The sequence below is a fragment of the Marmota marmota genome, unplaced genomic scaffold (genome assembly GCF_001458135.2).
Source record: "Marmota marmota marmota unplaced genomic scaffold, marMar, whole genome shotgun sequence".
Lineage (NCBI taxonomy): Eukaryota > Metazoa > Chordata > Mammalia > Rodentia > Sciuridae > Marmota > Marmota marmota.
In genome coordinates this window covers 23,653,992-23,674,837 of record NW_026000240.1, presented here as the reverse complement: position 1 = coordinate 23,674,837, position 20,846 = coordinate 23,653,992, and the positions used below count along the sequence as shown (strand labels likewise).

The following is a 20,846-nucleotide window of genomic DNA, read 5'->3' as shown; positions in this document are numbered from 1 at the left end:
CTTTTTTTTTTTTTGCTAGCACTGAGATATGAGATCTGTCAACTAAATTATAATTATGCTTCTCTACAGATATCCACTGAGATTCCTTTTTTTTTTTATAACTTGCAAGTATTCCATACCTGTTCGCTTAGAGACAAGCTGTATTTATGGACAGCCAGATTCAATATTCAGAGTGGCAGCATGAAAAATTAATTTTCTTCAAATATGTTACTGAACAGTTAGCTGCATCTCTACAGCCGATTTGTTTAATACACTCTTCTAAGAACTTAAAAGTAGCTCTTAGCTACTTTTTGAAACCCAGGCTTGAGAACAGGAAATAGGAGTCCTGGGCTCTGGCCCTGCTACTGACAAGCTGTCTTTCCTGGAGCAAGTCACTGTCCCTCTTTGGGACACAGACAAGCTGATCCAGCCCTCTGGAGACTCTCCCACCTGCGCTCCTGCAGCTGCCCACAGACCGGGGCTTTCTGGGGGTGCAGAGTTACTTGTAACCACTCTGTGCTGTTTATTTGTCCAGGAGAGAATGAAAGAAAACAACTGAGCAAGGAAAGAAACATTTTTGTACCAGAACATTCTCTCCTTCATCCCCTGGCTGATCCTTGTGTCCCTGCCAAGTCCCTAAGAACTGAGAGACACAGTGGAAGATCCCACCTCCCTCCGCTCTCTCTCCTGGCCTGAGAGCTCCTGACAGGTCCCATGTCTCCTTTACATGAAATGAGTCCTTACCCACCTCCATCCTCCTGGACCTTAAGCTCACCCCTCACTTTCCCTTTGAGAAGGCCATTTGGCACTTGGGACTCAGGATTCCTTGTTGCTGAAAGACTGTGTCCCCAGTAACAGACCAAGAGCCTCATGGGGTCAGGAGCTTTGTAGGTGACTAATGTCCATCCATACGGACATCTTCTTTCTACTTTGTACAATCAGCACTTATTGAGAACCTACCTGGAGATACTGTGGTAGACACGGTCCTTGTCCTGGTGGGTCTCGGGGTCAATGGATGGGCTGACCAGTAGAACAACCGTTGGCCATGTGTGACTGTCAGGCATTTGAAATGTCAGAATTAAGAAGTGCTACAGGTATAAAATGTACAATGGGTTATAAAGACTATGAAAAAGCAATGTAAAATTTCTTAATAATTTTTAAAAATTGATTACAGGTTGAAATGACAAATGGATGTACTGGGTTAAAGTCTAGGATTAAAATTAATGTCACCTGTTTGTTTTTACCTTTTTAATTTGGGGACAGGAAGATGGAGAATTCCACACGTGTCTTGTGAATTGTAAGGGACAGTCACAGGGAGATAGCAGGGACAATGAGGCAGGCACAGATAAAGCAGTCCAGCTGGTATGTTGAGGAACAGCAAGAAACTGGGGCTCTTCCTGGACGGGGCTGGAAGTCAGGACTGCAGAGGGCTCATGCGGGAACAGGGAAAGTCCTGTAGGGCCATGAACCCAGGAATGAACCAGAGCAACGCCTACCTTTTAAGTCAGTATGTCAAGCAGTGCTGCAGGTGTTTTACGTGTATTAACACCGTTCATCTCTACCACCCCATGGGGCAGTTACTTTTCTTATCATCTCCATTTTATAGGTGAAGGAATGGAGGCACAGAGAGGGATTGCAGTTTGCCTACGTTCACACAGCTGGCCAGTAATTCAATCAGAACTTGAACCTGAGAGGTCTGGCTCCAGAGCCTCACGGGGGACCTGTCCTGTAGCTCCTCTCCTGAGTCAGAAGGGGCACCCCCACAGGTCTGGGGCAGTGCAGAGCCCAGACCGAGAGGAAAGAGGAATGCTGGTGGCCACAGGAGTGGTAGAGGGCAGAGTTGTCACTTTGTGGGCACCTGCTCTCAGGTCCTCTACCCCATACTGCAAGCCCTCCCTCCCTCTGTGCTCCTGGTCCCTCTGCCTTGAACGCTCTTACCAGCAGGTCCCTTCAGCCTCCCCTTTCCATCACCACCCACTCCCGACCTCCATAACGTGGTCCAGCCTCCCCATTATGGGCTCCTACAGCACCTTATACCTTCACCCTTGGAATTTCTTAGAGACGTAATATAGACTTATTTATGTTCCTAGTTTATTCCACCAGGGAAGGAACTATGTCTACTTTTGCTCATTTTATATACTCAGCACCTAGCATATTGCTACCTTGTGATTGGTACCAACCAATATCTCGATTGAATCAATGATCAAATCTGTTCCTACAAGACAGGTCTTCTACCCATTTTACAGATGAATAAAACTGTGTTCGGCAAGCTTCAGAAACTAGCCCCAGGTCCCCTTCCCAAGTAAGCGAGTAGCAAAGCTGAAACTTCCCCTGAGGTGACTTGCTGCAAACCCAGGGCATTCCCACTGCCTCTCATGCCAGGACAGCTCAGGAAATTCATGAGGAAATATCCCCAGGTGAATTCTGTCGCTCACTCGTCCAGGAGGAGCCAGAACCCCCAGGAGGTGCATCGAAGCCGGAGGCTAGGGAGGAGACCCCACTGCCCCTCCTAGCCAGAGTGTCCCTGGGACTCATGGGTGCCTGATGCTGTGCATCCTCTGTGCCTCCTCCCACTCTAGGCCCTGGTCTTTCATCCAGAATTCTCTGTGTCTGGCAGGGCTTCTCAACCCAAACTCTTTTTGTTCTTTTATGGACACACAGCACAGGAGAATTTGCTAGAATTCCATGTGTTTGGCTCAGATATGGCCCAACCATAAAGACCATGGTCCGGTCTTTTCCCAGGTGGACCCTTCTGTCCCCCTTTTCTGGAGCAACCAGTCCCAGAGTTGCTAGCTCTCCCAATAAGCATTCAGTCTGTCAATAAATGCTAATTGTCAAGGGGCTGCCATGTCCCTTGCAGTGTACCATGAGAAACTCAGTCTTCCCTGACAGAGGGAGGCCCCATGGGTAAGACTCCACCTCACCCACTCTGTCCTAAAACAAAGAACTCACTTTGAAGACCTTTCTGTCTGGGGCTTGTGATCTGCCTGGTCTCTGCACAGTTGATTGCACTCGGGGTGGAAACACCGGAGGAAAAAATGTTCCCTTTCCTAATTGTCAAATTTAAGACATGTTTCCTGACCTGTTAAAATATGGAACTCGCTCAGTACATGGGCGCTTACAACCTTCAACAGGCAGACTGTGCCTCTGCGCCTCCTCGGAATCTGTGCCCCAGGGCCCTGACAGTTGTCATCCAGCTCAGGAAATTCATGAGGAAATATCCCCAGGTGAATTCTGTCGCTCATTCGTCCTGGAAGTGAAAGCCTGGGAGGAGGAGGAGAGCATGGCGGGCAAAGAGAGGCGTTTTACTTGGGGGATGAGAGGAATCCTAGAGGAGCCGGGGCACCTCGGTTGGGCGGGGCCAATGTGTGGTGAACAAGGTGCTAGAAGGTGGCAGGGGACTGGCTAGGGTCTTTCCATTTAGTTCACTGTCACACTCCCAGTGCCCAGGAAGTGCCTGAGGCATCGTGGGACAATGATAAATGCATTGAGAGAGGAGAGAGAGGAGAGAACCGCATAAATTTCACAGCACGCATCTTCCTGGGATTTTTATTTTTTATTCCAGATAATAGTCCTAGGTGCCTCGTAGGAGAACAGCACAGATGAGGCCCCAAAATTGAATAGATGGCCCACTCTGTCCCCCACCCTGCCATATGACATTGTCCAGGCAGAGGTCGTGAGGCTTGGCCACACCAGAACCCTCTGGAGGGCTAGTTGGAGCACAGCTTGCCAATTTCTACACTGCAGTTTCTGACCTTGGCGTGTCTGGGGTGGGACTGGGGAATCTGAATTCCTGACAAGTTCCTGGGAGGTGCTGATGCCTCTGGTCCAGGGACCACACTTTGAGAAGCACTTGGGGGAGGGAGGGATCCTGATGAACTGTGTTCAATGAGGCTTTTCCAGAGAGTTTCTGACAATGAACCCCTTTGTGCATCAGCAAGACAGTATTTTACAGAATCCCAGTTGAGAAAGGAAACCTGAAGGAGTCTGAGGAGAACATTTCCCTGGGTGGTGATGAAGGAGGTCCTGGCGTCCCCTGGCTGTGGCGTTCCCCTGCCTCCGTCCTGCCCTGGAGAATGAGATGGCACTGGCCGTGCACAACCCCAGGCTTCACTAAGAACAGAGTTTCTCAAAGAAACCTCTAACCTCTGACTCCCCCCAACACAGCCAACCCTGCCTCCAGGGGGCCCAGAAGGCTTAGTGGACCATCCCCAAGCTGGGTGAAGGAGGAGCTCTGAATTTGGGAAGAGAATGTTTGCCTGGGACTTTTTAATACATGAAAATGGTGATTAGAAGTTTTGGGGGATCTGCCATGGGTGTCATGGAAGGGGGAGTCAGGACACTGCGTGAGAGGCACTGCTATCAATAAATAAACCAGCTGGTCCCATAGAAATCCAAGCAGGGTGCCTGGCACATCACCACTGCCTGATAGAGGACTGGCGAGCTTTCTCTCCCCCAGGAGTTAAAATCCTGGTTGTTAGGAAATCCTGGGTTTATAGGCTCCAAGCCTAACTTGGGATCTTTTGGGGGACTCCCCCAAATTTCAAATGGGGGTGGTCCTTTTGACTCAGGCCACCTTTTGTGCTTCCTGCTCAGAAGCCCTGAGTCAGCAGGCACTTTTTGACAGATGGCCCCTGTGGGCACTTCTGAACATCATGGTCACTTTCCAAGGAAGCACTCTGCCCTTCCTGTAGCTGGCTGAAGTGCCAGTCAGCGATCTCCTGGCAAGATCTCAAATAGATTCGTAAATAGAAGCGGCATCCCTGCCTCAGCAGGAGGCTGATCTTTGAGCTAACCAAAGCCTCATGTTTCTACAGTTCCAAAACAGTGGTCTGAGCCAAATGGCCCTGTACGTGGGCAGGGAGACCTGGTTTGCAAGGATTCTTGGGTGAAATAGGGCTCCATTTCATGAGATGAACTTCAGTGTTGACCTACTCTTTAAATCCCTTCTGTGGAGCAGGGGCTCACGTAGCTCCATTATCCATTGCCACCTGAATGCAATACACAATAAGTCCATTGAAGTCAAATATCATTCTCTAGAATCCAAGGCATTAAAACAGAATAGCATTTCTTCACAAAGCACAGGAGGTTTTTCTCAAGCATGGCACCTTCCAGGGTGTTTGCTGGTATTTATCATCTGTCTTCTGTAGAATCTGTGTCTCTTAACTTTATCAATTTTTTTCCATATAAATGCTCTATACTCTCATCTATCTTCCAATCCACTGTTTCTGTTTCCAGCTTTCCCATCTATGATTAACTTATTTTGTTGATTAATTTTTGTTTCAATAACCATGTGTTGCATCCCAGGGTTTTTTGTTGGGTTTCTTTGTAGCCTCTGCTTTCTTCCATTTCCTTTCCAATTGTTTCATTTTTCTGTATTTCCTGTTACATGAACTTGATCATTTGTCATGTCCGCTTTTTTTTTTCCCCACAGACTCAAAGGACTGTTCCTTCTTTGCTTTATGATTTTCTGCAGAGCTCATCTCTGAGAGGAGCTGGCTGGCACATGCCCCAAGTTATGGGCATCTCTCCACCTAGAGGCTTTGGATGAGAGCCAAGAGCCCTACGAACTTCATGGGTGCATTTCTAGGTTAATTTCTGTACCCAGGGTGTTTGCAGAATGTCAGCTGTGTGCATTTGATCTGATGCCTTTGCACAAAGCAGGCTTTGGGGACAAAATATTTGACTGTATCCCTGGGCTAGGGGTGGTGTTTGTCCTGGGACCCAGGCTTCAGGTGGTCCCCTCAGAACACAGGCTTCATGCCAACATCCCAGGTGGAGTCCTCTCCGGGCAGAGAACCTGGGTGTCCATTCTTGTCTCCTCCAGGGCTTTGAAACCCCCGCTGATGGAGTGGTTCAGCCCCGCAGCAGCCTCTGGTTTCAACTCCCAGGTGCAACTTTAGTTCTTTTGTGTTTGATACCCAAAGAGTACTCTTCCTAGCTCTCTTATCTTTGTTCCTTCTGTCGCTGTAGCTGTTACATTTCAGCCAGCATCTCAGCACATTTGCAAAAGGAAAGCCCAAACGTATGCACTCAACATTATAGATGCCTTAGCTCAGTTCACACAGCCCCATGGGTAAACACGATGATCATTATTCTCATTTCACAAACGAGGCAGCAAAGGATTAGAAAATTTAATTATTTCCCCATAAATATATGAAGAATTTATGACACCCAATCCGTTACCCCAGACTTGGCCTGCAACAAATCTCCCCTGCCTGCTCTTCTGCTGCACCTGACCCTGTGGCTGGCTCAAACCCAGGGTGGCCAGTCCCTAGCAGGCTGCTTGCTCTGTCTGACCCACCCCACACCAAAGCTCTCTACCCTTTCCGCTGCCTTCTACCTTGCAACAGCCTGTTCCAGATACACTGTCCATCAAGCTCTCCGTCCATGTCTTTGCTTCCTCTAGTGTGCCCAGGGTTGTGACTTGGATGACAGATCATGTGGGGAGCAATTGCTGAGGCAAGAACACAGGGGAAGAAGCAAGCAAGGCTGGTGGAGGTTGGGGTGAGCTCACCTGGGGGCACCAGGAATTTGAAGTGCCTACAAAACTCCAGGTGAGATTTTTCAGGCACGAGGCAACACACAAGCCCATGACTCAGGAGATGAGTCTCGGCTCTGTGTTCTGACTTAGCAGTGTTGTGAAACTGAGCCACTGGTTGTGTGTGAAATGAAAAGACAAGGGGTTGGAGATTTAGCTCAGTGGCAGAGTGCTTGCCTAGCACATGCAAGGCCCTGGGTTCAGGGGTTCAGTCCCCAGCCCTGGGGAAAAAAAAAGGATTAAAAAAGACTAAAAAAAACCAAGGTAACAGAAAAGACAAGAGGCCAGATGTGGTAGCTTGTGTGTTACTTTTCACTCTCCACAAGTTGTAAGTTCCTTGAGATAAGACACCATGTCATTGGGGATGGTGGCTCATGCCCATGATCCCAGCAGTTTGGGAGGCTGAGGCAGGAGGATTGCAAGCTTGAGGCCAGTCTCAGCCACTTAGTGAGGCCTTCAGCAGCTTAGTGAAGCTCTTTCTCAAAATAAAATATAAAAAGGGCTGCGGATGGGGCGGGGGTTGTGGTTCAGTGGTAAAGCGCTTGCCTAGCACATGTGAGGCCCTGGGTTCGATCCTCAGCACCACATATAAATAAATAAATAATAAAGGTATTGTGTCCAAGTACAACTAAAAATTACATTTAAAAAAAGTGCTGAGGATGTGGCTTAGTGGTGAAGCACCTCTGAGTTCAATCCTTGGTACAACCCCCCACCCAGAAAAAAAAAAAAAAACATGAAGAAACCAAGTTATTTCCCTTTATTTTTGGAAAGTGCCTAGGACAGAAATGATTCTCCTACTTTATACACTTGGGACAAGGACTGAATGGTATAAAGAATAATATGAAGAGCTGCCAGCATCAAATTTGAAAAGTGAGTCCAAGGTTGACTGTTATTGCGACTCCCATCCCCTCCTCCCACCAACGACCTCTGGGCCTTCTTTGTCTGCAAAATAAAAGCAAACCCTATTCTCAGCCCTCAGTTCCAAAGCCCTGGAGCCATACCTCAACTCCTCACTTCCCCTAACACAGCCCCCTGCACCCCAGCTCTGCATCTTTTTGCTCCTTCCCATCTTCCCGGTGGGTTCGACACCCTCCTCCTCCACATGGTTAACCCAGCACCTTGCACAGATCCATGACAGCTGTCAATCAGTCTGCTCTCAGCCTTTTTGGAGATACCATGACTGAATCGGAAGCCCCATAAAGGCAGGTGCTGTATCTGTGGTTGCTCATAAATAGGACAAGCGTTTAGCAAACGTCTACAGGAGGTACGGAGAAGGAGTGAGTCTCTGTATTCCCCCTGACAATAGAAAAGACGAATGAAGAAAGGAAAAAAAGAGGTTTCTGCTTCATTTGCTTGGAATGTAATTCCTAATGAAATCTTAACAGTGCTCTGATACTCACTCTAAATTCCCCCTTCTCCCAGCTGGAAAGCATCGTTCCATTCCCGAGGACCTCACAGTGCTTCATACCTGGCCTGCAACACTTATCTCCATTCCCATTGATTTGAATATTTTGTGAACTCAATACACCATGTCCTCCTGTAGATTGGAAATCTTAAAGGCAAAGGACATATCTCATAAACTCTGCATCCCTTGCAGCCCCTAGTAGACATAGTGATTGATTCACGATAGTTGGTAGGTGAACGTGTCCCATGTTGAACAGCCATGTTCAAAAATAACTGATTAACAGGGGAAACCAAGTCAGGACTCCCCATCTGGCCCTGTGTCGGGCACGTGGATCAGCCTCTCAGTATCTGCAAAGAGAATTTTTTTTTTTTGGTCTTTTTTATCTTTTCTTGTCATGAGCAGCTTCCCTGGCCCCTGATGGCTTGGAATGAATATCAGCCCTCTCCTAATTCCAACCTCCTTCAACTCTGTCCCTACTACCTTTCCTGGACATTTGTGTCTGGATTTGTGACTCACTCACTAGCTGGAGAGCAGCTACAGCCACCTGCAATGGAAACATTTGCAGATGTTCTGAGAGTAAAGTTTTCTGAGCATCATCTAAGGGGATGGTGGCATTGATGTGCTTGATGTCAGCTGGCTTCACCAGTGAGTGCCTCACAAGCAGTTAGGAATTCAAGTTCTTCTCTCCCCCTAGGAAAGGTCACTTTGCCTAATTTCCTTCTGTCTTGGTTGAACATTGACAAATTTGTTTTTGTTGCCTTCTGGCTCGATCATTTTTCAATTATAGTTTGTCCCCATAGTTCTAGCAGAAGGTCAATGCAGGTCTCTTCTTGATCATAGATCCACATTTATGAAACCCTAATTAGGCATTTCCTTTAGCTGCTAATACAGATTACTTGGTGGGATAAATCTACAGACCATAAGCTCAGTAGGAACTAAAAGACTGTTAGGAGGCCCAATTAGGAGCTCACCAGGCAGCTCCCAATCATTCTTACCTCTGAGTTTGGACTCAGGTTGTTCCTCTCACCCAGAATCCCTCTCTTTTCATTTTGGAGAATATAAATATTGCCATCTTTTGCAGCCCATATTAAAAGCAGATAAGATGTATCCCTTTTCAAATTTCAAATTCTGATGTTCTTTCCTTCTTGCTTTTACTTTTTAGTACTTAAGGTGGCAAGGAGACAAATGCACATCCTCATAGTCTGAGGATAGGAATATAAATAGTTACAATATTTTGCAAGGAAAAAAAAAGTTGACAATATGTATCAAGAGCCTTAAAAATAACCCCAATCTTTGACCCAGAAATTCCGTTTCCAGACATCTTTCCTAAGGATATCATCAGAAATGCAAACAAATATTTATTCACAAGAAATTAATTACAGCACCATTTGTCATAGTGGATATAAAATTAGCATCTGATACTAAAGGAGGAGTTAAGTATATTATAGTATTTCCATATCATATAGCCATTTGAAATGAATTCTGTGAAGGTATTTTCATGCTGATGTTAAGGGGTACATGTAAACTTTCAAACTGTCATACAGTGTGATTCAAATAGACCTTCCCCAGGCTGGGGCTGGGGCTCAGTGGTAGAGTGCTTACCTAGCATGTGTGAGGCACTGGGTTAGATTCTCAGCACTGCATATAAATAAATAAAATAAAGGTCCATCAACAACTAAAAAATATTTTTTAAAAAATATACCTTCCCCAACTGTTGCTTCCCAGGATGTTTATAGGAGTGCTATAGGTAGAAAAGTTCAGTCTCCAGCGAGGCTGAAGTTATCACAGGCATGAACTTTGAGGCTGCTGGGAGCCTTGGGTATGCTAGTGGGAAGGGGAAAGCCACTCCACCCACCCAAAAGTGGCTCAGCTCAGCACACAGGGTCACTCTTTTAATGCAGGACACCACAGCAGCTGCTGACAAGTGGAGCATGATTCAAAAAGCTGGAAGAAAAACACCAAGGAAAAAATTGTAATAATGAGAAGGATTACTAGTGCTGTGATAATATGAAATTATTCATATTGCCTCTTCCTGGGAATTTTTTGGTATTGTCTTATAAAAGTGCTAAGTGTTGTGAAATTAACGAAAACCAGAGCGACCTTCTCCATCCAGCTACTGGAGACAGGGGCACTGTAGAGTCAGGTGGAACGCAGAGGCAACCTGCCTATCTCACGAAGAATGGCACCGCCTTGAGGGTGACAATGGGCCCAGGATTGGGGAGCCCTCAATACTGCCTGTTGGCTTGTACCTCCTGCAGGTTGCAGGATATGATCAGGAGCACCTCACTGTCACGTGGACTTCCAGATGCCTCTGGGGACCTCCCCAGGATGTGAACCATAGTTTGTCCTCAATTGCCAACCCCACACCCAGGCTGCATTGGGTTTCTTTGGATTGAATCTTTATTCAAATATTCTTAGTTCCCCAATCTTCCACCAGCCTAGACAGACTTCCCTTTGTGCCACCCCTACAACCCAAGATCACCTCTCCCTGGTCACATGCCCAGCCCAAGATTCCTGTACCAAATCAGGGTCTGGACCAAGACATCCTGGAGAAGAGGATTGTCACCTGAGTCAGGGCTTCTCACTTAGTGTCACAAGACTTCAGAGTGATGCTTCTGGACCCTCCCAAAGCCTCCTAAAATATTCATCAGGCTTTATCAGGCTAATGGGCTTCAAAAGGAGTAATTTTCTGAGACATGAGACAGGACAATATAAAAAGAACATTAAGGGAAAAATTCTTATTCCAAAATGAAAGGAATAGATCATTTAGCATCCCTATTGGTGTTATCTATTCATGAGAAACAGCACATTTAATCCATAGTGGGATGTAGGGAGGGCTTTGAGCCTCACCTTAGGGTCACCTTCATGCGGAACTCATCTGTCTGCCCTGCCACAGACAGCAGGGGTGATGGAGACCAGGGGATGCAGACAAGATGTGTCAGAGGAGGACTCCGTGGGGTGCAGAGGGAGAATGGCAGAGTCCAGCATGACTCCAAGGCACAAGGAGGGCAGAGGGAGGAGGGTGACACCGTCCCAGAGTCCTGCTGCCTTCATGCTTCCTGTCTCCTTCCCAGGATGTACTAGTCTTGGCTTTGATTTTGGATGATGCTCTAGAAGTTCAGCCTCTTGAGGTCAGGAATTATAACTGTAGCCCACTCCCCCACATTTCTACTAAGCCATTAAAACCAGTCCCCAAGCCTGAAACCAACAGTCTTGAGTGCTGCAGGCTGTCAGGACTTATGTGACAGTGCCCTGCCCTGAGTTTAGGCCAGGAGGGTCCAATAGAGATCCTGCTTCCCTGGGTGCTCCAGGGTAGGGACAGCTGAGTGTGCTGGGAAGACTCTCCCCGTCAAATTTGATTTTGCTTGAGTTGAAAGGGCCAATGGATGACAGCGGCTTCTCAGGGAAGCCCTTCAACAAAGACTGAGGTTCCAATTCTTCCAGGTCTTGCACTTCTTCCTCTTTCTGTGTTCATTGCCTCTCTGTTCATTTGATTTCCATTTCTGTGGCCAATATACCTGTGATGAACAACTTACAGGGAGGAAAGGTTAAATTTGGCTCAAGTTTCAGAGGTTTCAGTCCATGGTGACTTGACCCTGTTGTCTTTGGGCCTGTGGAGAGGCAGAGCATCCTGGTGAGGAGCTCATGGTGGAAGCAACTGCTCACCTCAGGGCAGCGAGCAAGAAAAGAAGGGCTGGGGTCCCTTCACCGGCATGCCTCGGGTGACCTACTTCCTCCAGCTAGGCCCCCCACCTCCTCCAGTTCCCACCGTCTCCCAAAAGTACCACCCACTGGGGAGCAAGCCTTTAACATCTGAGGCTTTGTGGGGGTGGACAAACCCTGACGTCTCTCACTCCCTTCTAATTCCTGATTCTTTCTTCATCTTTCCTTTTCTGGCCCCCCTCTCTCCTCCTCTCCTTTATCTTCATCTTTATTTATGCATTCAATTTAGCACCTTTTTTTAAAAAGAATCCCATCTATCCCCAAACTTAGACAAATGATTCCAACTGAACTTTTTCTCTACTAAAGAAATAAGAGAAATTTTATTCAAAGCAATTTATGCTGACGCCCCTACCTGTCCATCAAAAATCTGTCAGCCCAGGTAGCTGGTAATGATATGACCAAGATTACCTGCCTTTAGCCAAATGAAATTGGCCTTATGTATCTGCAGGTTTTGCATGCGCAGATTCTACGACCAGCAGAGGATCAAAGCTGTTGGGAAAAAATTGCATCTGTATTGAACAAAAACAGATGCTCTTGCTTGTCATTATTCCCTAAACAACACAGCATGACAGCTATTTATAGACCCTTTACATCGTATCGGGTATTATGAGTAATCTAAAAATGAGTTTCACTATGAAGGAGGATGTGTGGGGACCATATTTAAGTACTTGTTACGGTTTGGATATGAGATGTCCCACAAAAGCTCACATGTGAGACAATGCAAGAAGGTTTCTATGTGAAATGATTGAATTATTAAAGTCTTAACCTAATCAGTGAATTAATCCCCAGTTATGGATTAACTGAGTGGTAACTGAAGGCAGGTAGGGTATGGCTGGAGGAGGTGGGCATTGGGGTATATAGTCTGTATCTGGCAAAGGGAGTCTTTCTCTGCTTCCTAATCATTGTGTGAGCTGCTTCCCTCTGCCACACTCTTCCACCATGATGTTTGACCTCACCTCACACCCTGAGGAACGGAGCTGGCTATCTGTGGACTGAGACATCTGAAACCATGAGCCCCAAATAAAGTTTTCCTCCTCTACAATTGTTCTTGTCCGTCTTCTAGACGCAGCAGCAAACAAGCTGACTCAAACAGCACTGCATCATTTTATATAAGGAATTTGAGCCTCTGCAGATTTGGGTCCTGGCAGGGCACCTTGGAGCCAATCTCTGAGAAAACTGAAGGGCCACTCTACTCACCTGAGGATTGGGTTCTCAGGTGTTCCTCTTCTCACTGTGTCTGACAATGAGTTTCTATAACCTCAAGCGTATGTGAACCGCCATGTTCCTTGAATTTTTTGCAATAACAATTGTTGACCCAGAAATGTCTCCCCCACCTTTCACAATTAGGATAAAGGAGGCTGTTTGATGTTGAGCTGCATATTTGATTTTAACTCTTTTCTTTTTTATTTTTTCTCTTCATTAGATTTGTGACAAAGAGTGGCATTACTATGTCATCAATGTGGAGTTTCCTGTGGTTACGCTGTACATGGATGGAGCCACATATGAGCCCTACCTGGTGACCAACGACTGGCCCATTCACCCGTCTCACATAGCCATGCAGCTTACTGTCGGTGCTTGTTGGCAAGGTAACGCCAAGTGGAGTTCTTCTCCTGACTATGTTTGTGTACAGTCTATGAAAGATGCTGATGGAAAAGCAAGTGGTGTAAGAGTTAGCTAGAAAAAAAAATGTTCTGCTAGCCCTGACTAATAAAATAGGTCTTATAAAACCTAAGTTTTAATCCAGACACTAAAGCTGTGTAATCAGGAAGCACTTGGCTTGAGACTAGATTTTGATTTTGGATCAACATGGGCAGTTTCAGGGTTGCCTCTGAATGGCTAATGCCATATATTCTCCTGGAATCTTATCTAGTTCCAAACTGAGGCTGCATAGAGCAAAGGCTAAATGTAGAATCTTCTATTGAAATTGCCAATTGGCTCTCTTTATCCCCACACAAGTGGCCCAAGTCCCCAACCCTCTGTCCAAGGGGACTTATGAATGCCCAGGGCTGTGGGGAGGAGTCGTCCACAGATCATAAGGCCATGGAGGTCATGCTCAAAGTCAGCTCAGCCCTAGCCCCTCCCTGGTGGGCCCTCTGTTCCCTCCTCATTTCCTCAGCTGTGCCTTCTAGTCCCCAATTCAGGATGTGGAAGCTGGAAAGCCAGCCCTCTGTGCATGCATGCAGGTAACCTCCCTTTCACTAGATCTGCTGGAGTCTTCGCCTGTGCTGTCTCAAGGACTAGGATTCTCATGAGATAGCAGAGGGGAAGGAGGGTGCTCCCAAAAAAACAGATCAGCACTGTGAGATATGACCCGGCCTTGTGGCAAAGGATTCTGTGAAAATTCCCAAGATTTGTGACTTTAGACATTCACTGTGGGAGGATGAGGAGAGAGGTGGGATATCCTACAGTCGTCCCCTACTCTCCCCAGGGGACTGTTCCAGAACCTCATGCAGATACCAACATCAGCTGGTGCTCAAGTCCACCTAACCCATCAAGTCCCATCATTCCAGATAAATGTGGGGCTCGTATAAAAACGAATTGGGTGAGTTCTGGGCTGCTCCGTGAAACAGGAGTAGGAAAGAGGTTCACATAGTACAGCCTGGGAGCACTTCGGAGGCCAAACCCAGGAAGGAGATGAAGCTAGAAAGGGCGAGGAGAGAAGGTGGTTTTGAGCTAAAGTCACCTACTCAATCTGACATGTATCATCTGGTGGTGACATGCTCAATAGAACTCAGGGATGAGAGTTTGTTCAATATGTGGTTTCCCAGGACACAGGAAAGGGAACAATATCACCAGGCAGGCTTCCATGGAACTCAATGGTATAGCAAGGCACTAAATTAGAGGGTGCATAGGAATCATCAACCACTGGACACAGCTGTGCTACAGTGATGGCCCTTGGTCTTGGTGTGGCTCAATGCTCCAGCTGGGATACTACTGTAGCTATGAGTGAACATAGCCAGGAGAATGCCCAGACGAAAAGAGGGCCCTAGTCATGTCGCCCATGAACCTTACCATGATGCTCCCTGTAGGCCCTCAAAGACCACATCTGGATCCCTGTCATCCTAACCTGCCACAGAAACCTGTCCCCAACTCTGCAAGGCCAGCTACAACCACCACTTCCTAGTCACATAACTGCTCCCCTGAGTGGGGGACCTGTCCCACCAAATAAAAAGTGGTTTTATAAATAATTGAGATGATCCTTGAATCAGTTACAATAGGCTAAGTTGTGCTGCAATGATAAGCAAGCCCCAATTCTCAATTAATTAAAATAATTCTAACTTCATAGCCACTGCAAATCAATAGGGATCTTCTCTTCTCTGCTCTATCCTCAGAGCAGAATCCAAGCAGACAGAGCAGCCATATTGCTGAGTACCTAAAAAGAGGAAAATAAAACATAGCAAGTCGTAGAAAAGCTTTTAATGCTTCCAACTATCAGTGATCCCAATCATTTTTGTATTCCTGTTTTGTTTTATTGGCTAAAGCAAGTCACAGCTAACTTTCACAGGGCAGGGAAGTGACAGTGATGATATATCTGGAAGAAAAACTGAAAATGTTTTAGGAACAAATAATTTTGATAAACACGGCAGTGTATCCACCTGGTCGACAAGTATTTATTTGACTCTCTTTCTCATGTAAGAATGCACCTACCCTTTCCTAAGACAGACCCAGCGTCTCACCAGCTACTGTCTCCAGTTTTAACGTCCAGGCTGCCTAAGTGATTCCTGGTAATCTATCCAAGTGACGTGCAGAGGAGGTCTATAGCAAGCCAAAATACGTCTTCACTTGATCAGGAGACCTATAAACCAATAAAACAAATTATTTACAACCACCATGGCTACCACACCTTCCCCTCAACACACACACACACACACACACACACACTGGAATGAGGCTTAGTGAAATGAGCATTTCCACTAAGAAGAAGAAAGTTAGAGAAACCTGCAGTGTTGGTCCATAGCAGTTCTGAAGTCCCTTTTGGCAAATGTGGTGAAGATGGAGAATATTCTTCACGGCCCTAGACACCATTCACTGAGAGATGATTCCTTTTCCAGTATTGCCACAGGCTACATCTCAAGAGGGTATAGTCACTCTATAAATACCTAATATGATACATGGTTACAATTTATTTAAAAGTCATGCCACAAAAGTTTTGGAACATGAAAACCAAATATGCATCTATTTTAAAAGAATATGGTAGAAAGAATTCATGTTGGGTATTCAAATATTTCTGGTCCTCTTTCCAGATATATGCTGGGACCACTCTTACTTGGAGTCAGGTGTGCCCACATATCTTGCTTTGGCTGCTGAACTGTGAATGGAAGAAGGGCCTTATGTCATTTCCTGGTGGAAAACTTCAGAGCCAGTGTTACAAGGTGGCCCTTTATACACAGGGGTGTGTCCACTCCTCTGACAGAGTGTTACTAGTCCCAATGAATAAGCAAGTGAACCAAGGCTCTGAAAAGGACAGAAGTTGACCCAAAGCCACCCAGTCGAACTTCCCCACCCTGGTCATATCACATACTCACATGTGCCTATGCTCTTGATTCTGTGGCTCATGGTCCCCTGTTGGTAGTTGATCATTTTGTCGATGTAATTATGTGTCTGGGAGGAGATGAGGGCTGATGTGCATTGATATAAATGCTGTAAACCCTTTACCTGTGGAGACGGGGACAGCCTTGTAATCAAAACAACATGGGAACTTTCATTGCTGGATCCTCCTCTAAGGTTCCCTGCAGTGAAAAAGGGTTCAGCCTTTGGAGTCAGAAAGAAAACTGACTTTAAGTCAAATTCCAGCTCTGCCACTTGCTAGCTATGTGGACACTGCAGGATCCTTAACTTCTGTGAGCTTCTATGTTCTAATCTATAAAATAAGAGTAAAAGCTGCCTCCCACGGTTATCGTAAGGCCTAGATGCAGGACACATCGTGTATGCTTGCTGTGTACCATTTAATGCACAGATTTAAAATTATCTCCTGGTCTCTTCTCCACTCCCTTTTCTATTCCTTTCATCAAGACCCCACATTGCAGACCTGGCACATCTGAGCCGTGGTCCCCGTCTTCCTGTCTTCCTGCCTGTCCTGACTTTCCTCCTGCCCCCCAGGACTAAGGCTTACACACAGCTCTGCCCTCTCAGCTCCATCCATGACCCAGAAGCAAAACCAGGGACACTGCAGAATAACCAGTCAGAAGACAAATGTCGGAAGCAGGGGTTGAAGTGGGCAGGGATCCCGTCAGGCCGTCTTTTGGGCCATGGAGACTTGGATATTTTCTCTGAGAAGAATGACGACACATTAGAAAATTAAGATCCCTAAAAACCTTTAAAATTGGAAAACTGTGTTTTATGGGGGGAGTAAGTTCAGAGGGAAAGGAAGGGAGGTGACAGAAAGGAAGGCTGGCACAGGCATGATCAGGGTTGCCAGTCACCTAGGTGGACCAGAGGAAGTGGAGAAGAGGCAGGGAAAGGGTTGAAACTCAAGCCTGGCATATCATGCTGCCCGGATAAGGAGTCTCCACTCCCATGAATGCTTATGGCCTTCTTGGAGCCATATTTTTTCTAGAATGGAAACAACAAGGATCTTTCAGCAGGACGCAGTGCTATGAACTTAATGGCCTGCGATGTGGTCCTCATCTCCACGTGTTTCCAAGCCTTCTGCCCCCTATTTATGTGCATGGTCCAAGCCCTCCGTGGACACTTCTAATTGCCTTTGGGCCTGCAATTATGGGGAGCTTTTCAGGTGCTTTTGAGGTTGGCAAGGAAACTGGTGCTCATTTGTGAAGTTTCCAATCAGAGTTTAACAATGGGAATAGAAAATGATGTAAGAGCAGCTCCTTGGTGGTTGTCCTGAGCCCTGGCCCCAGCACCGTTGCTGGGCAGTGTTCGCAGTCCCAATTAGCCCACCATCTCCTGTTAGCAAATTTGAAAGCCAGTGCAGTCGGTGAAATTTCATTTTCTTCAGTATTTTTCTAGTAATTAAAAAAAATGAGATACCATTTATACTTAAGAAATGCCGCCGAAGAAGCCGAGAACATGGAGCTTCTCATAACTGTAGGAAATGGCTTTCCCAGTCAGAATAGATCTTGAGCATCACAAAACAGCTTTCTTTCCTCTGCACCGCTGACACACACCACCTTGCCATCATCTCTGTGTTCAGAGTGCCCTGGTACTCTCAGGATGGAGCCAGACTCTCTCATGAACCAGCTCATTCTATCCCAATTCAGATACTGTTGGCTCTCTACGAATACCAGGGTCCTTTTTTCTCTATGGGTTATAAATGAGTCTGTTTTCTGTTCTTCTAATAAAATAGCTGAGGTTGGGTACTTTATAAAGAAAGGAGGTTTACTTAGCTCACAGTTCAGGAAGCTAAAAAGCCAAACAGCATTGTGCTGGCTCTGGTGAAGGTGGCTGTAGCCACATCACCTCAGGGTAGATGTCATCACAGTGGTGGATCAAGTGCAGGTGGGCAAGATCACATGGCAAGAGAGAAAGGAGCTAGTCACAAGACCACTCACTTAAGCCCTCCCCCTCTTAAAGCTCCTACCACATCTCAGTATTGCCACTTGGGGTCCACACTTCCATCCCAGGAACCTGTGAAAGGCAAACTCAAACCATAGCAGAGCACAGCAGATCATTCAAAGGACCACCATCCTTTTCCTTATATTTCTAAGGACAACAATTTGAATTCTACTCATAAAAAATAAACATCATATACTCACCCGTGCTTGGTCCCTGGACCTCACACTGGGCCTGACCACCCAGGTGCCTGCAACACAGCTAGGCTAGGAAGTCAGCAAGGCTGTCCATGGGGCCAGACCAGGAGCCCCAGGGGCTCTGGGAGGTGCCACAGCCTGGGGCAGTGCAGGGCACCTCTGCCCACTCTGTCCCAGGAGCAGCTCTATTTTACCTACTCCGTGTGGGACATCTGGCAGGAGCTCTTTAACTGAAATGTCTAAATGTGCTTGAAGAAGCACTGTTCCTGGCACACATTCAGGAAGTCACCGTCCTGCTCCTTGACCGATCCCCATCCGTTCTTGGTGGATCTCATCATTGACGTCTCCTACCTGGGGCTCTATCCCTTGTGACTGCCTCACCCTGTCTCTGCCAGGGTCTTTCCCCCAGGGTTCAGGTCACTGGTCTTCCTAGAATGTCCAGCCCTGCCTACTCCTGATGATGTCACCTGCTGTTCTTGGGCGAGGAAGGCGTCCTGTTCTCGTTAGATCCTACCCCTACAAGGCAGAGGGTATAGAAAAGGGGATGTTTCTACAAATTAAAGGTTGGCAAGAAACAGAACCTCACTGCAGCTTGAGGAGGAGCCTCGGCAAAGAATAGAAATAGTTCAAAAGGGATAAAAAAGGCAGTAATTGCCCCTGGGAGTTGTAGTAATCAGTAGCATATGATCTTCAGATCCAGGGGAATTGGAGCCATATGTGGCCCTGGGATTTGCTACACATTTTCAGATCATTTTTCTTCCAGACACTGGTTCAGACACTTGGAGTACATGCCTTCACTTAATAAGCTTGGTCTAATTTAGTACAAATTTCTCTTAATAAAGTCTGTGTTGAAATTATCTCGCATCCCTAGGGTCTCTGCTGTTGGAAGCTGGGCACGTACTGGCACAGTCTGCCCTGCATTCAGACGGCGCTTCCTGAGGAGGGCTTCAGAAAGCTCCAGTCCCCAGGACACCCCTACCACACAGAGGTCAAGATCAGGCCATTTGGGAAATAGCCCACACCATTCTGAGTCATGACACACCTTAGCTTATTAAATGCGCTCAAAAAGGCCGAGGCAGGAGGATCCCAAGTTCAAGGGCAGTCTGGGCAACTTAGTGAGACCCTGTCTCAACATACAGTTTAAAAAAGGCAGAGGGATGAGGGAGGATGTAGCTCCACGGTAGAGTGTTTGCCTAGCATGCACAAGGCCCTGGTTTCCAACCCCAGGACTGGAAAGAAAGAAATCAGAAATAAAGAAAAAAAAGGAAGGAAGGAAGAGAGAGGGGGGTGGGGGTGGATAGAGGAAGGGAGAGAGGGAGGGAGGAAGGTAGGTAGGTGGGGAAGGAGGAAGGAAGGTAGGGAGAAGGGAGAGACGTAGATGGGCCAGAAGGATTCTCATAAAGCACTTCAGTAAAGCCACCTGCTTCACATTATTTAGCTCATATTTCTCCATGTTATTTCACCATGGAACTCACACTGTCCAATGGTGTTCTATTCTTAGGGCACCCTATGGCAAACACCCCTGTTTTTAATGCAGATCTTCATCCCCTTCTCAGCGGAGTTTCCAGAGAGTCAAGATTTGTTCTCACAGATCCTCAGCTCCACCCCCTTCCTTGACTCCAAGATCTAGAAAAACTAGATAGTGTTTGCTAAATCTCATTCTATTTTTAGACTGTTTTGACAAAGGTGTATGGCTCATTCACACTCTCTCTCTCTCTCTCTCTCTCTCTCTCTCTCTCTCTCAAATAACAGGGTGTCTCAATTTAGCCGTATTAGAAAAGTTTGTTCTAAGGCTTGGTGTCATTTTGACAGGGGCGAGGAGGGGGTCATTTGTTTTGAAGATGACACAGACGGAATCAGGTTTAAAGTTCAGTGAATCATGTCTAAAATCACAGTATAACTGAATGAGAAGTCTCACTTTGCATGGTACTCTGAAGATTGTATTAATGACAAAATTTGATGGCAATCTTAAGGCAAAGCCTACCATTGCAAAGTCTCTAAGAGATACATGGCAGGAGGGAGGAAGAGACCACTGAGAGGAAAGACAGGAAACCCCCATGACACCCTTCATCTGAGAGTTCCTTGGCATCTGCCATCACTGTACCCAGCCGCCCCGACTAAGTTGTTGGCATGTACCATGCCCCATGCTGAGCTGTTGGCATGGGCTCTTCTTTGGACCTCCCTAGGACACTATGCATAGGCATAACTGTGCCTTAATTTTGCATATGAAGAAACAGGCTGAGAGAAGATAAGTGCCTTCCCAAAGTCACCTGTGGTCTGGATTGGAAGGCATATCTGTACCACTGAACCCTCACCCTGAGAGAGGTAGGTGGTGCAGAAAGATTCTCATAAAGCACTTCAATAAAGCAACCTGCTTATTTCATTATTGATGCAGCCATATCAATGTTTATAGCAGCTCGAATCACAATAGCTAAACTATGGAACCAACCTAGGTGTCCTTCAACAAATGAATGGATAAAGAAAATATGGT

General features: G+C 46.5%; 1 protein-coding gene across 1 annotated transcript in view; it reads left to right on the top strand.

The window, feature by feature from the left end:
• Clstn2 (calsyntenin 2) overlaps positions 1-20,846 on the top strand; it is a 346,124-nt gene that overhangs the window by 291,058 nt on the left and 34,220 nt on the right. The window contains exon 9 of the mRNA XM_048794510.1: positions 13,072-13,234. Coding sequence (XP_048650467.1) covers positions 13,072-13,234 — 163 coding nt within the window. The remainder of the gene's footprint in view (positions 1-13,071; positions 13,235-20,846) is intronic.